The sequence below is a fragment of the Erithacus rubecula genome (assembly GCF_903797595.1).
Source record: "Erithacus rubecula genome assembly, chromosome: 3".
Classification (NCBI taxonomy): Eukaryota; Metazoa; Chordata; class Aves; order Passeriformes; family Muscicapidae; genus Erithacus; species Erithacus rubecula.
This window is the reverse complement of record NC_136689.1, coordinates 100,633,815-100,657,416: the sequence shown is the minus strand read 5'-3', so window position 1 is coordinate 100,657,416 and position 23,602 is coordinate 100,633,815. Positions and strand designations below refer to the sequence as shown.

The following is a 23,602-nucleotide window of genomic DNA, read 5'->3' as shown; positions in this document are numbered from 1 at the left end:
TTCTTTGCATTCAAATATGGAGGATTTGACCATAACACTTTTGCATTTTGAAGGAAATTGTTTTACATGCTGTTGATGGTGCTCAATGTGTTTATAATGCCTGTGACTTGATAAAAGGATGATGAATATTAGTTGTCAGTTTTCTAACTGGAGGTTAGAAACAGGTGTGACATCATACTGTTTATAGCATAATTAAAACTGGCTGGGAAGTACATCCTCTGTACAGTTAAATACTATACACTATATATAAATACCAGTTATGTTTGAAAACTTGAAATTTATGTTTTTAATACTGTAAAGAAAATTAGTTATTTGATAGCATTGAAGTCATGATATACTTACAGTGTACTATGCTTGATGTGAATGGTACATGGATTCACTCTTTGGAAACTTTTATCAAAACAATGCTCCTCACTGTTTTAATTGCTTTCTACTTTACTGTCTTCTGCTACTTGAAGTTGTAGTTACTAGTGTCTTACGGGCAATGCACTATGATCAAAATAATTAAATACTAACACAAAATTAAATTTAATAAGTTAATATCTTAAGAATAACTTAAACTCATGATTTTACTTGTCTAAGTGCATTGTGTTCCACATTTTTCTTCTTTCCTACTATACTATTAGATATTGTTTAGCATGCTTTCATGTACATTATTCAGACTTGAAGCCTGTTGAAAATTGTCTTTTCAGAAGAGTTTTTACATCCATTTTTATGATCTCTGTATATTGCAGGGGAGAGCACATTTTGCAGCTTAAAGCCTCACACTACAAGACTGTATTAGATTGTCTTGTAATCAAAATAAATGTCCTCCCTGATCCTGAGAAACCTGTGCACTTGAATGTTAAATATGACAAAAGTCCTTCTTTTCCAGCAGGAGGTACCTTCCCTGGTAAGTATATGAATCTTTGGTGGAAATCAGTCACTAAAGGGCTTTGAAGGCCTGTGAAAAACTACTTTGGTGATTTCCTACTGTATATTTTTGCTTTTTCTGGTCTGTTTCTCTGTTCTTTGTAACAGCTATGTCTGAGATGTAACATTTGGACAGAAGAGATTATGTAGGTCATCTTTGGAAGGCATTTCAAAAGACCTCTTATTTATTTGTTCCAAATTGCTCCTTTTATCCATCTGTAAATGGTAAAACTACAAAATCTCTTTTCTGTCTTATTAAAATATGATCTGAGCTAGTTAATGTATGTTTTTCTTCATCTCTTTCTGTGGAATAGTAACAAAGGAAGTAGCTATGAAATTCTAGGCCAACTGTGAGCCAGGACAAACCAAAAAGTAATCAGCAGGAGGACAACACAAAATATTCTTGTCTCCTGCTGTATTCTCTCACAAAAGGGTTTGTTTCTTGGCTGTCATAAATTGATCAGTCAGCATTTTTATGACAAGAGCTTTTTTGTTTTTGAAGTACTCCATACAATGTTATGACCTTGATTAAATTCAGAAGGTATTTTAGTTTTGTCCAGAGGAATCGTAGAATGACGGAATGGTTCAGGTTGGAAGGACCTGTAAAGATCATTTTTCCAACCTCCTGCCAAATAGACCTTTATCAAATGTAGTGTGTAGTGTAAATCAACCAGGTTTTGAGTTTAAAAGAGAATTAAATAGGACAATATAATGCATATAATATATATGGCATTAAGTTTTTAAATAAAATTAGATAATAAATTATGTATTAACAGCCTCATATTATTAAATAAATAAAATACTGTAACATCCTAATTATTTGATTTATTGGTGATCTGAGGTGTATGCAAGGGCAGGCACTGTAATCTTGGAGGGGGTCATGCCTGAATTCATCATGCACATCAAAGAATAGTCCTTCCTTAAAGTGCAGAATTCATTCCTGCATGAGCAGTGCAAGTTCATTTACATGCATTAAATCCATGTGCTTTGTTCATGTTTTGAACTAGAAGGAGGATAGCTTTGTTCTAGTTTGGATTCCATTATGGGACATACAGGAAAAGTGAAATTTCTCATATTAGGTTATAAAATGGCTGGTATTTTGATTGCAGAACCACTCAACAAAGTGAAATATCTCCCTATAGTCTTATTTCTTACAGATACAACCATGTGATTGTAGTCTGTAAGAAGCAGCCAAACTCAGCTTCAGATCCCTTTGGAAAATGGTTGTGATGTTGGTACAGTCTTTTACAGCTTCTGTGCCTTTCTATCCAGTAGTTCAAAGGCTAAAGTACTTTTGAAGGAAGAGGGGGATTTGGATTTCCTGTCCTTGAAGGAAGGAATTGCCTACTTAACTTAGCTAATGGTACTCATTCCTGAGAGCAAAAAGCAGCCTGGTGTGCTGTTTTGATAAGAATGATAATTTCAGAAAGGCAAAAAAAGAAAATTAAAATTTTAGAATTGTTTTTAAAGCTGTCATTGGATAAAGTAAATGTTGGGTTTTTCCCTTAGTATTGTTACCTGGTCTCATTGCAGGGATAAAGAGAGAGGGTTTTTCTTATCTGGTTTGAAATTCTTAATGGTTTTGGCTCTTTTTGAAATACTTGTTTTGTAAGGTTTTTTTTTTTCTCTTAAGTGTGATGGAGACACAGAAATTAATGAATTTTGAGCTTCTTAATTCTGAATAAAAATAATCATCAAAACATGTTTTTCATCCTACAGATTTTATGGTTAGTGTTCTTTCTGAAGATGACACCATTATTAAAAATATTAATCCAGCACGAATTTCTATGAAAATGTGGGGAGCACAGAACAGCCGGATTAGGACACCAATTGATGTAAGTCATCAAAATGCATTTTCAAAATGGGTGTGAAAATGCCAGCATAGGACAAACATACTTAGAGTAGAAGCTGTCTTTCATTTGGCTTAGATCTGCATCCTGTTTTAGATTTTAAGTAACAAGTATTGCAGATCAACCCTCTGTGTTTATCTGTGTCTGTCCTATTACAAGTTGTCAGACTGGTCAAACATCAGTACTACAGTAATGACAAAAATATTCTGCAGAAGCTAACTCATAGCAAGGAGAGTATTAGAAGCAGCCACATTGAATTTTGCAAAGAAAAGACTGAGAATTAAGAACATGAAATTATTGTCTAAAATATAGGCAGTCTCATTTACTCGCTGTGGGCTATCAGTCCTGAAAATAATTAAGTCTTGGTAGCATGTTACAAGTTAAGTACATTCAGTATATTGCATTAAATTGTTTGCATCTTACTTTACAGGTTGCAACATTTAGCTGTAGTAAAGTGAAGGATGACAAGGAAGACAGCTTCTTCTTCTTCAGGTATGAAAACATTTGTTCTACAATTACTCATGGAACTTACTATACAAAATACATAGTTTGAAATAGAAAGAAGAGTTTTATGGTTTGATAATAATAGTCATCACAGAATTAGTATGATACAGAAAAGGTGCAATACTAGCAAGATTCATTGAGGTGAAGATTGAATTCTTTACTAGATACTTCTGATATTTGTATAATCTGAGAGTAGAGAAGAAAAGAGTCTAAGGTAATATGTTAGAATACATTTTGAGAAATGCTAGGAAGAGGGAACTGCATCATCAGTTTGTAACTTATGTGGTAACATTCTTTAATTCTTTTCAATATTGCTTCAACTACTGTAGAATTGCAGGCTGGACAAAGCAGACTTAACTCTGTTTTTTTACTACCTTCTGTAGCTGTGCATCAATCCTGAACTATGACCTTGGTCCTATCAGTTTAGTAATTGTTCCTTGGGTGCCTGACTGCCACATTCTTTCTGCATCTATTTCTAGTAGACATTCTATGGGATTAGCTAAATAGTATGGTACTGGCTGTTGATTCAGTTTTTGCCTCCTGGGAGTGGGCTTTTTTACATAGGTGCCTGTTGTTTAGTAGTTGTCCACAAATGTCCAGAATTAAAACTCCCGATCTTAACTGAAAAATTTGAAAGGAGAGTAGGCACTGCCCATTAGCAGGCCTTGTAGAAAAATATGTTTTGCTTGTTGCTGCCAGTGCCTGTAGCATCACTGTCTACCAAGTGACTTCCTCTTATTTTCCTGGTCTTGGCACACTCTCAGATGGTTTTCATCATGTTTATTGCCAGTCAATAACATAGATGCTGCTTTGAAGTCTTAACTTCTATAGCAACTCTGCTATTTCTTCGTTTTCTAAAGCCTGTGTCTATCTAGCCATGAGATCCTTAGTTGATTATATAGTGATTATTAATTAGTGTTTTAATGCATCCTGACAAAGCAGATGCTACTGTCAGTCTTAAGCTAGGTAAAATTCAGAAAAGAATTGTTACTTCTGTATGTGAAATCTAGAAAAGGAAAAGTCATGGCCTGTTCTAGAAATATTTAAGCTTTTGGATTTTGTTTTTTCCAAGTTAAGCATTCCAGGAAATCTTGCATATTGCTCCTTCCCAAATAAATTCATAAAAAATAAATTACTTAATGTTGAAAAAACAGTTAAAATGCTGTATGTTGAAAACAAGAATTTCATTAATCAGTTCAAGAGTGCCACATGTCATCCTTGGAGAAATACCTGAATCTTGTCTTGCATCTCCTCAAAAGTTTATAAGCATTTGTAAGTCACTGCTATCCCTTGCTAAACACTGCATAGGTAACCTGGATGCCATGTGGCCTTCCTTGCTGGGTGAAATTATAGCAGCAGAACCTCAGGTGTCTGGGCTTTTCTTTGTGTTTCGATGGTGGGGTTCTTTGCCAGTAGTCTACACTCTGGAATGCTGTAAGGTAGAATGAAAACTTTTTTTCTCTCTCACTATACTGAACCTTGACAAGTGGTCCAAGTTACTCAACTTTGTACAATCTAACTAAGAAAGGAATTAGCTACTAGGATTTTATGAAAATTTTATTGAAATTAGAGAGAAATGCTTGTTCTTCCACATCTAGACATCTAGATGTTTTGTTCCAGTAGTTTTATGAAAATTCTCAATAGGAAATGAAATTATGTAGACTTGCAGATTTCTGAACAATAGGGCCATAACAAACTTCCTGTCATGTAGAAGAGACAAGCTCTTGGAGGAGACTTTGCTCATTCAAACTTTGAAAAGCCTTACTCCCTTTCTCAAGGAACTTTGATGGCTTTCTTGCTGACAGAGGAGCATTATGCCTTAGAAGGGCTTTCTAGCTAGTTTGGAGTACTACTCAGAGTTTGAATTGCTTGCATACTTACATACTTATGACTTCAATATTGACTCATGTTTTCTTGGGTTTTGTTTTTGGTTTTTTTAGGGATAAAATGGTTCCGGAGAGAGTGGGCACTTACGTTATCCAGTTTACCTTTGCAATGGATAAGACAAATATGCTCAACAGTGAACAGGTTTGAATCTATAATTAATTGCAGGTAGCCAAGACTACATAACACAGAATAATCTGGGTGAAGTGTTATGATATTTTGTAGGTTCAGAATGCTAACACTTTCACCTACAAGTTTTGAAAAAAATTTTATTTTTGGCAGTTATTGATTTCAAATTTTTGATGATCAAAATATGTTTTCATTAATTTCTGTAACCAACAATTTGATGGTATAACAGATGTGCATCATTTGCAACCTAACAGAACTGCATTATGGTTGTGCTAATTTATTTCAGGTTTGTCCATAAATTTCACATATATTAGTTTCAGTATTTTTTGAGTAACCCAAGTGTGCAGATGATTTGCAGTTAATTATATCAGTATTTTATTTTGTTTTATTTTATTTTTCCTCCTTTTTCTGCTAGATTATAGTTGAAGTTGTACCTAATGACCCTGTACGCTTGTTACCCGATTCTTTACCAGCTACTCCAACAGTTTCCAATGTTCGAGCTCTTACCAGCCGTACACTGGTCAAGGATTTGTACCTCCATTTAATGGTAACTATACTTCCATACCAAATCATAATTAGAGAAATGCAAAAGACTGCTAAAATTATGTTGAATTTTGCTGTAAGGAAGTGCTACTGTTTCTTTGCTGATTCACTTTATAAAATAAAATGCTAATCAGTGATTTTTCAGCATATGACAGGTCCATCTTATTTCATTTACATACAGATTACCAAAATGGAAATGTTTGGTCCTTGCTGTCAGGTATCTCAGTTTGAAATCTATGTCTTGTTGCCACAGGAAGAGTTGTTCCAAGAATATATTGTAGTGGGGAAACACTTACATGTACAGCAAATGTTTCCCTCCAGGATTTTTCTTCCCAGGGGCAGTTTCTCTTAGAAATCTTGTATTGCAAAATATAGGGTTTCTTGAACTTTGAGTGTTCACAGGCATAAAAGGAAATCACAGCTTACTCACCACAATAGCAAAGCAGACTCAGCTTGTGGGTAAGTAATTTAATTTAATCACCAGTTAAAAAAGATTTCTGTAATAAGAAACAAAGACCAAAAAACTAAAGCAACACCTTCTCCCCCACCCTTTTCTAGGCTCATCTTTGTTCCAGATTCTTATACCCTTCCCTGGGCAATGCAGGTGGATGGGGAATGGGGGTCCTAGTCAACCCATAACAGCTCCTCAGCTCTTTCCTGCCAGTGCTCTTTCCTCACAGTTTTCCTGTTCTAGTATGGGTCCATTTGTGGGTCACAGTCCTTCATAAACTGCTCCAGTGTGAGCCCTTGCTACAGGCTGCAGTCTAGGAATTATCAACATGTCTTAGCATGGGCTCCACCATGGTCCTCCATGGGCCACAGGGAAGTACCTGCTCCAGTGTGGTTTCCCTGTGAGCTGCAGGGGAATTTCTGCCGTGGTGCTGTGGTTCCTTCTCTCACTCTCTGCTGTTTGCTCCATTTTTTTCCCTACCATTCTCACTTGCCTGTGCATTTTTGCCCATTATTAAATATAAAGAAACACCATTTTGGCTGAGAGGCTCAGTTGTCCCTGCAGTTGATCAGGTGGAGCACTGGCCATGTCCAGCCTCTCCTCACAGAGGCTGCCTCTGCAGAGACTGCTAGCACCTTGCCATATAAATCCAGGGCAGTATATAAATGGATTATTTAATTCCGTCCCACACTAACTTAAATTTCTTTTTTGCTTACAGGATGAATACAACAACCATACTGGATTTGATCTAGTTGGCAGAGTAATAGCAAAAATTAAAAGCCCCAATGAAGAAGATATAGAGCTCCCTCAGTTTCAGGGGAAAGTCAATACAGTAGAGTTTCCATTGGAGAGTGGATCAGTTGAAATTGTAAGTGTGACAAACACACAGCTCCATGAAAAGTGTGGTTTATTTTCCTGTAATTTTAAAGTTATCTCAGACCTCGTTGGGTTCTGTGGAGATTTAGTTTCTATTGTAGCTTTCCCTTAGAAATAAGTAGATAAATTATGTCTTCTGTTTGGTTGCTGATTTTCAGAAAATCTGAAGGAAGAACATTCTTTAAACTGTTTATCCTTGCCAAGTGAGGGAAATGTACAGGTACTTTGTGTTAGCAAAGAGGACGTTCAGGAAGATCCAGGAAAAATATTTTCTTCATTTGAATAACACTAAACCAATTTGTAGTTAAATCATTAACATTACTGGTATTATACATTTCTGTTTGTAATACTCTCGGGCTGTAATATCTTAAGATCATCTGAACTGACTTCTTCATTTATTTATAATTAAATTTTGCCGGGCTCTCTTCACATCTTGTCTAAGATTTGGGTCTATATATGCTTTGTAGAAAGGCATCCTACTCCTCATTAGAAGAAGATAAAACTACCATTTCTCTTTATGCTTTGTTTCACTCATTAATGCACTTGACTGTTAAAAGTGCTTTCCTTATTTTGGTTTGAATCTCTGGCATCATGCATACTCTGAAAGTGCTGCATATTGTAGTCACATCACTGCAATCACTTTTTCTTCAACAAATACAGATTGAATTTTTAAAACCTGTAAGTTCCATCTGTCACAGTCGCTACAAAATTTGATACAAAGACACAATGGAAAAAGAGCACATGCACAAAACCAAGAACTGTTCGAAACACACCAAAGAAAATCCAGCTGAATGTGGAGTTTCTTCTGAGTGGAATGGTCATAATCTCTCTCTTAAAAGCCTACCAATTGAGTCAGTAATATTCCTGTGGTGAAAAAGTTGCATATTGATTTTTTTGTTTTGTTTTTGTTTTCAACTTGAAATATCCTATAAGAATAGCAGAACAAAATTATACCCCTACTCCATTTGGTTGTCACATATTTTTAAAGTCTGTCTGATGTCTAAAGAAGTCTTTAAACAGTTAGAAGATGTTCTAAAGGAGAGTCCAGGTTTCTTAAGGACATTTTCTCAGCCACCTTTTCTAGCTTGCTCTTTGGAAGCAGCTTTATGACAGACTGGCATCAGTGTGTGCCAAGTGGAGACAGACACTGCATAGCAGCCAAGATAAATTCTCCAAATACATCTTGGAAATCACCACCATAAAACCATAGTAGAATCCTAAAATCTACAGATCCTACATAGAAACTTCTTCATAATATATTTTATTCAGTACATTGACTGATTTTATGGAGCTACATATGTGAAACTGAATGACACATCCTAAGTTATTCTCTATCAATAGTAGTCAAGGAAAGAAACATCTAGTTAACATGGCCACATGTTATTAATCTGCCTAATTCTGGTCTGCTCTAATCCATACAGAAAAGAGACAGAATATGTATGAAGAACAACCTAGTAAAATAAACTGCAGGGACTGAATACTGGTATCAGATAAAATTAATAAACTGATTGATTTATGTTCTACTCTTGGGTTTCTGTGGTTTCCCTACCATGTTTCAGGAGTGATGCATTAACTGGTTTGTGAAAACTTTTTTCCTCAGGCAGGTGGAGTTAAGAAAAGGTCCAAAAGTATAGCTAAAGGATCAGCTAAAACCACTGGTCTACAAACCACTCTGCAAATCTTGCATATACCCTTATGGTAACAAGGTTTAAATTGAATACCTTTATATAGGTAATAATAACCTCATATATGGCCTGTGACATTTCAGATAAAATTACTGGAAAATTTCTAAGACTCCTTGCTAATGCAGAAATATATTTTTATTTTTGTTTATCTTCGTGTAGTAGTAACCTGCTGTTGCATAATTGTGACCTAAATTCTCCAGTCTTCCATCAGTGACAAAGATAACCTATGTAATGGAAGAGGAGTGTGCTGAGTTTTATGGTGTTTGGGGAGTTGTTTGTTTGACTTGTTTTGTCCTGCCCCACCGCTTTTTTTTTTTTTTTTTTTTTTTTTTTGTAAGCAGATGGGTTTTTCTTTTTCTGCTTAGCTATTCCTGGTTTGGTAGGAAGTGGGGAGTCTTGCATGCTTCTTCCTTTTATTACTATGTTCTAAAGAGATCCTGCTGCTTTTGACAGTAACTTGTTTTTTTCCCCAGTCATCCATGGGGACTAATTGCATTTCAGTGAACCTCTCCCCCTCTTCAGGCAGTTGTCAGGCATCTGGTTTATACTGACTTCACAAAACCCATGTGGAAAGGATTTGTTGGTTGTGATGCACTATCCTTTTCATATGACTTGTAATGGGGAGAGGGGTAGGGACATAGTCATATTCTTCAGGTGTTTTGAAATTGCTCCATCTTGTTTATAAAGACAGTTACGTGCAATTAGCACAAATAATTAAAGTGATAATTTGACATGTTTACCCTTAGTCACAAGTTCAGGAATACTAAACTTGTTTAATGAAGAAAAATGTTTAGATTTTTTTGTTAGCATATATTTTCTAAGGAAAAGATATTTCCATTACAGACTTCCCCTGATAAAATATGTAGCTGCAGTATTTTTGAAAGCCTTGAAGACTATCTTTGAAGGTTATATCTATCTCTTCTTTTAGGCTGCAACCACCTCTCTCTTCATTTGGCCAGTTGAGTAGCAATTTCTACATGTTAAAGGTGGAAACTGTATGAGTTTTATTATAAGCATTATTCATTTTATGCATGATACCTTTTCCAAAGTAACAGCACATTTAGATATTACCTTTACTGATTTTATTTCTGTTTACCTTTATGGTTTTATAATATTTTTCATGTTTATAAAGAAAAGCAAAGGATTTAGTATAACTTTTCAATAAGTAGTGGATAAGAAAATAAATGCTTATGATAGTGTTTGGACAGATATTGTTAATTCATTTGGGATCTGCTGTCTACTTCCGTGGTAACAGCAGTAACTTTAATTTAGCTCTGGGAATAGTTTGTTTTCCTTCTCTGCGTTTATTCATTGGGTCTTTCATTTTAATGATCTGTTTGCATTTCACATACTGAATGAAGTACACCTGAGGATATCTTGCTTATGAGACAGCACAGAGGACCTTTTTTCTGAGTATGTGTCTCTGAAATAAAATATATAGCCAAAAATAATAAGACTTTTTGAACAGGTAGAATGACAATCTTAATTCTTAAACTATAAAATAGTTATGTCTTTGTATTTTACTTTTGTTTAATTGTTATAAAAGGATTTTCCAAGCCAGTACTTAACACTGTAGTAATACTGTATAGACATTATATAACTTTAAAGATTTAGTAGCTGAAGAATGGTTGTTTGGTGTGTAACCTCAAGCATGGGTATAAATTTGTTTGTTTGCTTATTTTCATAGAATTTAGTGCTGGCTGAAGACAGTCCTGGAAGAGATAGCACTGAATATATTCTTGTCTTTGAGCCACATCTGCCAGCTTTGAAAAAACCTTTGGAACCATATTGTCTCTCATTTATGTTTTACAATGGTATGTTTTAAGTGCTCTAAAATACTTGCTTTTCCTTAAAATCAGTTATATTTAGATCTAGAATATGTTTTCAGAACTATGTAATAGCTTGAGATTTTTGCTGATGCTTAAACCAATTAAGTATGTTGCTGTATGTTCTAAAAGTGTGTATGCTTATTTCTGCAGATTTCAAGAAGCAGCAGCTGATGGCAACGCTGACCAGGGAGAAAGACCAATTATCTAAGTCCATAGATCTTTACAAAAAGATGTTTGATACTACAAATCAGCTCGTAGCTGAAATGAAATGTAAGTTCAATTAAATATGTAAATAATTTTTCTGTGAATTAAATTTCTCATTTAATGAGTTTGAGAATATAGAGAAGGGGAGAAAAATCAATATTGAAATCATGAGAGATAGTAATTAGAGGGTAGCAGAAGGGGCTTATATATTGCAGGGAATCATCTAATTACTATGATGTACCTATATACCTATAAAGTTATTGATTTGAAATAGAATGTTTTATGTCAGAATTATCAAAAGGAGAAAAGAAACATTGAAGTTGGTGTACTTTTTATCCATGACTGCCTTTTGCCCCCATGTTTGCATACTCATACATCTGGAAATTCAATAGTAGCCTAAAAACAATTTAAGGAGAATGGACTATAGATAGTCCTCTTTTTAAAAGTTAATTTTATGTTTTCAAAATGTTCCTTTTCCCCCTCACATTTGACCCCGTGTACATTATTCAGAAGTGTTGTCATTGTTTGTGTTCTTCAGCAAGTGTAATCCTTTATAAAAGTTCTGATAAACTGTAGAGTAGTGTGAGGGCACTGGTTTATGGGAATGAGAGAAATGAAAGAAATGTTTTCTTTGCTTTTTTTTGTTTGAATCATCCTGCCTGTTGACTAAAAGTTTGTTTCAATAATTGTGTTTTGAATTTTTATTTTAAATAATCGCCAAGTGTAAATAAAGCAGATGGGCATAGAAGATGACACTGTTTCTTTTAATTTTAATACTGTATATTTCCATTATCAATGAAAAATCGTGAATTCCAGTGTGAAAGGCATAAAATTTTTGTTTCATACATGCACATCTGTAGAGAGTAAGTTATAGTACAGCATTACACTTTATGCTTAAGTAACATTTTGAAATATAAACACATTTTAAATAGAGGGTAGAAAGCAACTCACCTGTTTACTCATTTGTTTTTTAAATTAGTTCAGATATGAGAGCTGAGGAAATAGTGTCCAGAAAGTGGTGTCCCATATAAGATACAAAAGAAGGTAGTGCCAGCCACTATTCCTCTCTTCTGTCTTGCCTTTTCACCTGTTGGAGAGCCACTTACAATCATAACTGAGGAGGAAAACTAAAACCAGCTGACGTTCTCAGACTGATATAAAACATCTAGGTCCCTTTTCTTCTTGATGCTGAAGGTGTGGCATATGCTGAAATTATTTAGAATCTGGACAAAATTGCAAGATCTTTGTGAAAAAAATATGATCTTCTGTGCTGAAATAAAGAGGTGGATAGGGTTAGTTGCAGCTGGCATAATTCTGAAGAGTTGTAAGAAATTCTGTAAGTGTTCCATTGCTTTCTATCATTTCTGCACTGTGTTTGGATTTTGTTTCAGGTCAGGTTAAAGAAGCTGAAGCAAGAGAAACTGTCCTGAAGAATGAACTGAAAAAGCACCAAATTGAATTACCACAGACAAACATAGTACGACTTATTTTTTACCCAACTCTATTAACATCTCTAAAATTGATATCCATAATATATCAGTACTGCTGAATCACACCTGTTACCAAAACAATGGAAATCTAAACTGTAGGAAAATTTATGGATTGATATTAAACTTAAGATTTTTTTTTTTTTTTTTATTGTTCTGTTAGTGTGATCTTTTAAAAAAACTGCTAAAGAACTAACAAAATCCTTCTCTTTCATATCCTAGTCTTGTTTTTCTGCTGCTCATGTTTCTGATAAGGTTACCAGTGTTGCTGGTGCTGCTAGATGTTACAGTGGGTTTTTGGAGATTGATCAATACATATTGGATGTATTCTGCCATAAGTAAGCCAAAGGAAACCACTTTTTTTCAGAGAATGAGAGAATTGCATATGTTACCACCAAAGTTTATGTAAAAATAAGTTTGAACATATTCAGGGCAATGTACCCTATTGCTAATTTCCCTGGAAGATCCAGTTATATTTTAAGGAAACTTTTTTAAGATTTTCAAACTACTAACATTTGGGGGAAAAAAACACCTATGTAAACAATTATCCTTAGATGAGATAAGATCAAGTTATAATCATTAATCACAAATCAGTAGAATTAAATTGCAGTATTAGTACTGAAATTCCCCCTGCTGGCTAAATTTTTCTAGTTTGGGCATAGTCTCCTGAAATGGTCATTTTTTGTACATTCATTATTGTCTCTTCCTGCTGTTTTAAACTTTCTTCACTTTTGTCTCTTATCAAGCACTGATACTTCTTTGAAATGCTCCTTGAAGTCCTTAAAAATTAAAAACAAAACAAAAAAGGGAGTAATGAAAAAGTTTGGTCACAATTGCAGTGAGCTTTCCCTTTGCTCTTTTTTGGGATTGTGCAGTGTGGTCTCTTATACATTAAAAGTCTGTTTCAGGTTATTGAATGTTTGTTAGAAAGTTAATTGATGACAGATAACTGCTTCTGCTGTTAAGTCCACTGCTATATGATTGCTGATATTGAATTTTCATTCTCAGCTTCAGTATGTGGATTCTCTGATTAAAAAAAAGATGTTGGAACAAGAAGGAGTAATGAAGCAGCCAAGGAGAACTTGTACCCTCCCAAACTATCCAAAAGGCAACCAGGATATTCTAGGCAAGGTGAGTTTTCTTGCAGGGAGCTTACTAATGAATTCTGTTCCAGAAAGCAGCACTGATGAGAAATTATCCAATTGCCAGCTCCCCTAGCAGAGCCATCAAGAGGGGAATTAAATGTCTGTCTCAAGTTGCAGGATTATTGTAATTACTACGAAAAGGGGACATGGTCTTGGTTTCTGTTCTGACTGTTGTAACTTCTGTGGTACAGATTGCACATCTAGCTCAAATCGAGGATAATGAAGCAGCAAAAGTTATTTCTTGGCACCTGGCAAGTGACATGGACTGTGTGGTCACACTGACCACAGAAGCTGCTCGTTCTATCTTTGATGAAACTCAAGGTCGACAACAAGTCTTACCCCTTGATTCTATTTACAAGAAGACACTTCCAGATTGGAGCAGGTAGGGAAAAAACAATGAAAGTTCTGCAGTTGTATTACATACTTCAACTCTTTTTTTCTTGTCTAATTTGATTTTTAAACTTCAATTAAAGATTTGAAGTAATGTGTTAGCTGAAGTCTCAGTGTTACATCTTTAACTGCTGTATAATGTTCTTTATTTAATAAGGTGCTTAAATTAAAAAATAAGACAATTTTTTTCATTGTCTCCATGTTTCCTAGAGAGCAGGAATTTATTTTAAATATAGTGCTTCTTATCAGATTATAACTTTCAAAAATCCAGTTTCACAATACATTCCTAAAATCATCTGTAGTAGTAGAAATTAATTTTGCTATTTTGGTTGCCTGAAAAAATAAAGAAAAACACAGTATTTCTCCTGAGAATAATTTGTTTATGAAGATAACTGCTAATATAATAAGAATGGCCTTTAGAAAAGATCTGATGTATAAATTGATTTGTAAGGTTCAAATCCTCAGTTTGCATAATACAGTACATTAAAACTTGTCATAAATTGTTGGAAATAATGTCTCATAACAAATCAGTGTTTCACTAAAAAGAAAAATCCTTAATATAACTGGCATTTCAGATAATGGTGGGATCATTTACCTAATGTGGAAGTGTTAAGATGCATTCAATTCAGTTTGAGATTCCTGATTAGAGTAAGGACAAATTGCTTTCTTCTTTTTCTTTTCCCTCACTCTTCCCTTTCTTTAACCAGACCTTTACCTCATTTGAAAAATGGAAGAACCTTCTTCAAACCTATTGGAAATCCTGTATTTGCCAGAGATCTATTAACATTTCCAGATAACATAGAGTATTGTCAAACAGGTAATTGATAAGAAATCATTATGAACTTCTTTCTTTTAAAAAATTAAATACATCACAAATTATAATCCATTCAATACTCTGCACTGATATGTTCGCAAATACCAGCATATATTCCTCCTGAGTTCTTTTGGTAAAAACAGGTGGGCATTACCATTAATTATTTTTAAACAAAAGTTGTGAAAATTTCAACAATGACCACTTTCTTCTGCTTGTTGTCTTAGTTTCATTTTCTCTGCTTAGAATATAGCAGGTTTTTTCTTGTTTAAATTCCTGCAACATTATCTTATTCCTAAAATCTTTAAAACAGAAGCTGACCATCACAAGATTAATTTTTTAATCTCGTATTGCAGAAGTTACTCCTTTTGTTAGGCTTTGTTTCCAGTTCTGTTCCTCTCAGAAATGTATAATGCATAGATTTAAGTACACAGCAGACTGAAATGTACATGACTGTCTGTGTTATGCTTCAACAGTTTAATAGTTGTAAGAAATCTTTCCATTTTCTTAGATTTCAGTTGAGGAAACTATCATCTTGCTTTTTCTAACAAAGTAGCAATCCATACCTTTTCTTACACGTTGTTAATTAAATGGACCTGCTCCTTTATATGGAGAGTTGGAGTCTGTGGTTACTTCAGTAATTTTTGCATTTTACTTCATGACCTCCCACTATTAAATATTCCTTTCTACTGTTAATGAAGACCAATTTTTAGTCCTGTGCATTTTCAGATAGTTAGATACTGACAGACTTTTAACTATAAATTCTTCGTTATGCCCCTTGGGGGAATTGAAAAACCACATTGCTTGACATATCTCATGCATGACTACAGTGGTAGATTTTGGATGGAACAGACTTTTATTAGCAGGAGAGTCTTAAGCTCAGTTGGATCATTGGCCAGTGAATGTTTTTTTTCCTTGATAAACTATTGAATATGAAGAAACATATTAAGAAACTGAGAAAAGAATTCAGCATTCCAGGATGATTTCTAAGAAGTTATCATTTATATAACTTAATGAAACTTTGGATTTTATTATGTGTCTTGATAAATGTAAAATATCAAGAGAGCATTTTATTGGAAAATAATCTCAATTATGCCAAAATGCAATTAAATGTACTATTTTCTTTTCTTTATGAATTCTCTGATGAAAGCAGAAGATTGCATATCTATCTCAACCTCAAGAGAATTTTGTTGAAACAAATGATTTACATGCTATTTCCCTTGCACTTATCTTAGAAGATGTAATAATGATGCCTCAGAATTGACTTTTCAAAACTCAAGTTATCTTGCTCCGGAGAAATATCATAGTTCAAAAATTTATATTTTTCAGTGTTTGGTATGCTCTTGGGTGATACTATCATTATAGATAACTTGGATGCTGCCAACCACTACAGAAAAGAGGTATGTTTCAATTTTTCTTTAAATTTTATGATAGGGATGTATTGCAGAGCTACATATTTAGTACATTAAAAACTTAGAGTAACTGCCAAGTTTAATGCTGTGTTAGCTGTCAGTGTGCTTACTGCATGTGGGTCTCAAAGCACTTAACAATGAATGAAATTTCTATTTTTGGCACTGACAAAATTACCCCCATTCAACACATTCCATTGTGTGAGTGTTGCCATGGTGCATGGGACCATGTTTCCAGAGATAAGCATCTTCAGTTTTGCTGTGAGTGTTAAATACAAGTTCTTCTGTACTTTCCTAGTCACTTAATGTGTAATAAAACACAGGATGAAATTTCAGGTCCACTTGACTAAAAACTTGATGTGAAACTTACTGGATCTCTTTGGAACCCATTTCATTAGGTTTAATGGTACATGTTTTAGCAGGCAAGAGTCTCTGAGGAAGTCTTGACACTGGACACTTTTCCTTTCAGCTTATGAGCGTGCTAGAATCAAAATATTGAGTGAGCATAAATGTGTAGAACTGTACTGATTGCCACTGCTTCCTTCAGCTTTTTCTGGGTATAGATCTATATTCTGCCTTCAGAGTTCTGGTAAAATGTGAGAACACAAACCCAAAAAAAACAGTCTTTGTAATTATTGACAATAGTGCTTAATTTTAATATATGTATTCTACTGCTTGAAAGCAAAGTCATGACATAATTTCATAAAATATGTTTTCATTAGGGAACAAAGTTGCATTGCAGTTGAAAAATACAAAGGCTCATGACAGCATTGCTGAAAACTTAGATTTTGTATGGAGTTACTAATCTATTATCAATTCTTATACCTGTGCAGGTTGTAAAAATTACACACTGCCCTACCTTGCTGACTAGGGAAGGAGACAGGATTCGCAGCAATGGAAAATTTGGAGGCCTGCAGAATAAAGCTCCTCCAATGGACAAACTCAGAGGAATGGTTTTTGGAGCACCAATGCCAAAACTTTACTCTACTTTCTCTGGACAAATAGGTGGGTTAATGAAGTCATAAAAATGCAAAACTTACAAAATTATATTGTTTGTCTATGTTTTTTGATTCTCTGATATAATACAGAAAGGAAAACTCCAGTTTAGCGTAAAGTTATGTTTAGAAGTAGAAGCTGTATAGTGTTCTAAATTTGCCTTTTCTTAAAAGCTTATAGCTGTTTTACAGTTCCTGAAATAAAAAATAATAATGACATAATTCCCTTTTTCTTAGTCTTAATAAAGAAGGAGTACAAGGAGTAATAATCATTCAAACAGCAGGCATGAGAAGATTGAGCTGATTGAATTCTGGCATCACTGAAAAACAAGTTTTAGATCTTTCTACTCTGGAAGCACCATAATCAATTTAGAATTTCTTATGTGCAAGTGAGCTCTATGAAACAGTGATTGAAAAATTCCTTTTCTCAAGAGAGAATATCTCACAGGCTACCCTGTTTCCTATGGGATTACTTCCATTTCTTTATGTGCTTGGATTCTTCATTTCAGAATAAAGATTAGAAAGTAGGTTAGAAGGTGCATTTTCTGATATATAACAACTGACCTGACTGATGGGTAAAACACAGAAGTCTTACAAACAAGATTATTCTTAAATGCTTAATTTTAAAAAGAAAGGACATGAAATTTATCCATGACAGTGCATTGGAGAGGTGTAGGGAGAGAACACATGTACCTATTAAAGTAGCCATATATATGAGGAAACTACTTAGCACTGACCAGTTGAGTAGTGAAAAGAAATTACTAAAAAGATCTTTCCTTGGGATTTTAAGTTTAATATGTGTAGGAAAAACATAGTAAGTATGTCAGTCACAGACTTTTGTTGAACTCAATTATTACCTAATACAAATTAAACTGGAATTTTCTTAAATTTAGTACTGGAGCAGTCATGGTAGAAGACAAAGGGCATGTTTAATTTCACTTAGATAGATACTAGACATTTAAAGGAAAATTGTAGTAAAATTCCATTTAAAGGACAGCATCTCATTACACAGGGCTTGTTTTGAACTTAATTTTACACTTAGCATTAGTTCTGACATGCTGCTTTTCAATGTTTGTAGGATATAAAAGTTGCTTAGTGTGTTACTACACGGGCAAGGTATTTACAAAATAAGCTGTACTAAGAGTTTGCAGTGCCTTTTGTTAGTCTGCAGCAGCTCTCTGTGAGAGAGCTTTCACCCCATGGCAAAGTTAAAGTTTTAGTGTTCAGTTAAGCTTTGTGCAAGATAACCTTGTACTCACCTCAAAGTAAAATGAATGAGCCCAGGCTAACATGCTTGAACTCTTCCTTTATTACTTTGATGTATTTATTCAATGCCTGGATGTGGAAAATTTTTTCATCTTGTATGTTTAAAGAGGAAAAAGGATTGTCAACAAAATATACCTTTGTTTATCCGAGTCAACTGGTTAGATTTTCATAGTGAGACAGAGTGAAACTCAGTAAATGTTCACTTGGTCCACAAGGTGGAATACAATTCAAGTCAGTAATACAAGCTTCTGCTTTGTAGTACTGAAAACACAGTATGCTACAAGCACTTAATGCCATCAGAGGTGGAGAATTTCCCTTGGAACACATAGGCAACAAGATGTGTACAGTGATACCAGTTTCCCACATAATTTTCAGAACTTGCAGGTACTCCACTGTCATCTAAGATACAGACTCGAAAAGAGGAGTCAAAATATTGGATATGATTTTTTTTAACAGCTGTTTTAAGAACAACCTCCAAACCATTATAAGTTTGCATGGTTTTTTAAGTATAGTTTTTGAAAGATATATTTTCTTGTGGATTTCTACATTGCCTAGGTTGTATTGGTAGCATTCTAAATCAAAATGATCATTTACTTATTGTTTTATTCCTTAATTAGATCTTCTTCAGCAGTACCGTGCAGCAGTGATTAAACTTGATAATGTGAATAAGGACCTTGACTTACATTTGCAGTCACTGAACACTCCAGAAATGCAAAAGAAAAAACAGGAACTTGCTGAACAAGAGAAAAGCCTCAAGATAGTAAAACAAAAATTGGGTAGGTTATTGTATTATAATTTTGGTGTCCTGTAGGAGGAGAACAGTTAACTGCAACCAGATGTATTCTGCTCTTACAAACTACAAAGTTCAAGCTATGAATGAAAATTGTTAACATTAATAGCTTAGAGATGTCACATTTTAAGGAAAGAATAGAAAGACTGTATGTAGCAGAGTGATGCTGTGGATATTGCCTAGAGCAGCACTGCCCTGTATTGTGTTCAGATAATTGTGGTCAGTGTGTGTCTTGTGAACATGAAACTATGATCTCACTAACAAGAGATTATATAACTATTAGTGTGGCTGGCTTCATGCTACAGAACATTGGCATGCTTTTTGAAATGACTGTGTAGTAAAGAGCTGAATTGCTTTTGCTAAGGAAACACAATCAAAACATTGAGCTATAAAAAGAAACACCCCAAAGTCTGCAAGAATTGTCTGAGTTACCAATATTTTTTTAATGTCAAATAAAATATTTACCAAAAAATCAACATTTACTCTGCAACAGTTATAAATAAAGCAAATAGTTTTAACTGTCATCTTTGAACTCTGTTTCAGATATAAGCTAACCATAAAATTTATGAAGTAAGACATTTCTAAAGTCTTACTTCAAAGGTTTAACTCTGTTGTTATAGGACCCATTTATAACCAGCAGGTTAAATTATTTTGCTGTTTGTTCTTTCTTGCAACTTTTTCATAGGTATGACTCCTGCTTTATCAGATAAAGGTGCTGAATCATTACTTCAGCCTACCATGTTAGATATGTCTGACACCCCTGTTCCTCCCAAAAGAATGCGAAGAGACACAGTGAAAAAGTTGTATAAGTAAGTATTTTCTGAATCTAATCATTATATTCTCATAATCTGAGTTCAAAAGAAAAACTAATTTATTCTGCATATTTTTAATTCGTATTTGTATCCAATAAGCAACAATGAATAGAGTTTGCATAAAGCTGATTTTCAAAATAGTTTTTAATTTCAAGTTTCTGGTGCTATTTAAGAGTCATAAAGATTTGCTTACTAATTCTAATTCTGTTTCTCTTTATGAACTGATTGATTGATTGATTGATTGATTGGCATCTTTGTGCATCACATTCTCCATATTTTCTGGTATATTCCACACTGTTACACCCAGAACTATTTGTTATGGCTTGGTGTGTAAACTCTTTTAAGATCTGCTGTTACATACTGGATAGATGTGAACTGGTGGTAAAGTGTTTAATACAGTTATCTCTTTACCCATGGTATCTGTTCTCATTCTCTCCGTGCTGATGGGCTTTTGAACACACACACACACACAAAAATTCGGGAAATCTGTTTGTCTGTATCTTTAAAGTGACATGAAACTGTGTTTGTCATTTCTCATGTCTCTCCGCATGACTACATCATTATCTCTGCTGAACTATGGTCATTTTTCTGAGACTATTTAAATCTTACCAGTACTGTTCTGTGGATCTCAGAACAAGAACAGTCTCACTATATTACTATGTCTCTATCTTTTATACTTGTTAGTATTTTAATTTTTATCTACATATAGAACTAAAGGGATTATGTAGTTAAACTATCTAATATTATAGCCTGATGCTATTTTTCATTTCAGCAAAATAAATACAATAATAAGAGGCTGTGTACAAACATGGGGTTTGTATTGTTCATACTTGTGGGAGCTCTGTGCTATATATATAATATATTTGTGTATATGTATATATATATATAAAAGAAAAGCTTTGTTTATAAGCCACTGTGCTATGTGTTTTGTTTAGCTCAGAAGAATGGATCTCCTCTCCTGCAAAACAGCAGCAACAGCAAGCACTGCAAATGACTCCTTCAGAACTTAATGGAACTCCACGAAAAAGAAAGGCATAGACTGATGAGATTTGCTGGGAAAAGCTGTGTATTGAAAATGTGAATACATTTAGTTAAAGGAAATACTCATGTGGTATTACCATTACTCAGAAGATTTTTATACGGATAGAAGATACAAGTATTTCAGTTAGTAGGAATAAAAGCTTAAGTATTTAACATTGATAACCCAATTTTTGTATAGTTAATTTTCATTTCTAAAAGCTTTCAGAGTTTTTATGTTCGTGTGTGAAAAAAAGTTTAAAATATATTCTTTTTTATTTATGAAAGAAAAGATCTTTTCAATAAAACTGCTTCAGTACAAAGCACTGACTGTACAATCATTTGTTAAAAAGATTGTGTTGTGAAATGAGATTTTAGTTTAAAAAGCATCCCAAGTTGTCTTGAGGAGGATAGTCAAAGGTCACCTTTAGTGATCTGCATCACAAAGATTTTATTGATGAAAAGGACCAGCCATGATTAAAGATAAATTTCAGCCAGGGTAAGAACAAGCACCTGAAAACAGACTTGATTGAAAAAAAAAGATAGGGCAAGAGTAGGAAGCTAACTTGGAAAGTATAAAACATAGGCAACAGTGTTCAGGGGTGTGGATGTGTGGATTCACATGTGCCTCAAAGGATTTCTGCCTCAGAGTGAGTGTTGACACCAGATCTACTGATTTGTACTCTCAGCAACATGCATTTTATATACATGCTCCTTTTCTGAAAAGATACTTTAAAAGATAGGTGACCTCCTGCTAGCAGTTTGCTAGAAGAATGCTGGTCACTGGTGCACATCTCTGTGACAGTTCTAATAAATGGGAATTCCTCCAAAATGAGGAGAAATAAAGCAGTGCAATTTGTAGTTGAAGGTTTTCCAGAGCTTCATGTTATAAAGACAGGATAACATGTAATACCAGCAGGAAACTAAGACAGCCCTACCTCAGCCCATTTTCCTGTTTTTTCTCTCTAAATTTAGACATCAACACTTGAATCAGGCAGTGAAGGGTTTGCCATGTAACAATTTGTCCCACCACACCAAGTTATTTTCTAGTAGTTCTTTTAAATGCATTTTTTTAAATTCTGACATCGGCCTAGCCTCAGCCTCTGGATAACCTTGACTCTTACTGGATTAGATATGTATTCCATCAGAAATATTTCCTTTTGGAATTCACCTCTTGCCCTTGGTAGTCAGCGTGGGCACTACTAGCATCGTATCTCCCTCGTGGGAGATGCAAACAGAAAATTAAGGATGGTTTCCAGCACTGTGCAATAGCTATCACAGATTTCAGGAAATTTCACCAGGGAACTTTCAGATTTTCCAGAAGAGTGATGACAAGTTATTAGAGTGCAAGTTACTGCTTTGCAAAGCTGTTGAGGGCAGCTGCTTTGGTCCTGACAACAAGCGGGAGCTCTGAAGGTGTCAGTTTTTTTCCTTTACCCACTCTTCACTCTGTAACAGAGCAGAGCGTGTTCCTCAGCCATGCTGGGCAGTGTGTGCTGTCCTCTCTGAATCCAGGCAGGAAACTGGGAGAATGTGGTTGTGGTTTTGGTCTGGGCCTGCCTTTTGACTAGCACCCAGGGGTGCAGAGACTGCCTGTCAGGTGAGTGGGGATGGATGCCCCATGTAACCCAGTGAGTCCTTTCTGCCAAACCACGCTTACAGTGTTACAGCCCCATTATGCGTATCATGGCCCTGACTCCACATCTCTACAATCCCAGTATCAGCAGTACCTCTCTTGTATCTTCTCCATGTATCTCATCTGGGACTTCCTCTGCCTCCTCTAGGGCCAGAGTCCCCTTGTCAGCCAGAGCTGCAGCTCAGGGAAAGAGGAGTGAGAGGGAAGGGAAAGGCTGATGCCCAGGGGAGCAAAAGGGAGGCAGGGGACCCCTCCCTGCAGGATGCTGCTGTGTTACTGCTACAGCAGTAGCCTGGATGAAGAACACACATTCCAAATGTCCATTGAGACACTGTGAGACTGTTGGAGCAGTGTAAGTACTGGAGGTTTTCTGCTAAAGCCTCCAGAGTAGGTGCATATTTGATTAAATTAGCTTTATTGTTTGCTATCCTGAGCTCTGTTCCAACGAAGCCTTTAAAGAGATTTGCAGTCACCTTTGGGGAATGGTTCATACTTCAGTTGGCCATAATGGGAAAAAAGAGAAGTAAGTTGCTTGCTCTTTAACAGCAAAAGTATCAGCTGTTTAAAGATGATGATTATAGTACATTTCTGTGGTTGTGGTAGTGTCATTTTGTGGATATCTAATAAAGCATTATTAACTCATCAAAACATTATCTGCCTTCATGCACCAACATTTTTTCCCAGTAAATTCTGGTCCCAAATTGTTGAGTTTAGGGTTTGTTTTTTTTAATACTTAGGAAACAAAACCCATTAAAGTTGCATTTCATGGTCACATGGCAAGGATAGGCAACCATCACAGACCAGATCTGCAGTAAATTCCTTTTCACCTGCCAGAGTGTAGTACACCATAGGAGGAAGCCCAGATCACTTCTAATATTTTCTTTTTTAAAAGTCAGTTTGCTTATTGTCTAGGAACTAGAACATGTCTTACTGGTGGTAGCAGTACCAGTATCAGTAAAAAGCAGCTGTTTGCCTCC

At 34.9% G+C, this 23,602-nt stretch overlaps 1 protein-coding gene across 1 annotated transcript in view; it reads left to right on the top strand.

Moving 5' to 3' along the window:
* SMCHD1 (structural maintenance of chromosomes flexible hinge domain containing 1) overlaps positions 1–21,315 on the top strand; it is a 66,575-nt gene extending 45,260 nt beyond the window's left edge. Inside the window, exons 32-48 of the mRNA XM_079300705.1 lie at positions 735–892; positions 2,632–2,747; positions 3,193–3,254; positions 5,207–5,294; positions 5,695–5,826; positions 6,992–7,141; positions 10,522–10,648; positions 10,814–10,933; positions 12,259–12,344; positions 13,363–13,485; positions 13,691–13,881; positions 14,597–14,706; positions 16,030–16,100; positions 16,943–17,114; positions 18,988–19,146; positions 19,846–19,969; positions 20,908–21,315. Of these exons, the coding sequence (XP_079156831.1) occupies positions 735–892; positions 2,632–2,747; positions 3,193–3,254; positions 5,207–5,294; positions 5,695–5,826; positions 6,992–7,141; positions 10,522–10,648; positions 10,814–10,933; positions 12,259–12,344; positions 13,363–13,485; positions 13,691–13,881; positions 14,597–14,706; positions 16,030–16,100; positions 16,943–17,114; positions 18,988–19,146; positions 19,846–19,969; positions 20,908–21,010 (2,092 nt within the window). The 3' untranslated portion in view covers positions 21,011–21,315. The remainder of the gene's footprint in view (positions 1–734; positions 893–2,631; positions 2,748–3,192; positions 3,255–5,206; positions 5,295–5,694; positions 5,827–6,991; positions 7,142–10,521; positions 10,649–10,813; positions 10,934–12,258; positions 12,345–13,362; positions 13,486–13,690; positions 13,882–14,596; positions 14,707–16,029; positions 16,101–16,942; positions 17,115–18,987; positions 19,147–19,845; positions 19,970–20,907) is intronic.
* Positions 21,316–23,602: the final 2,287 nt, after the last annotated feature.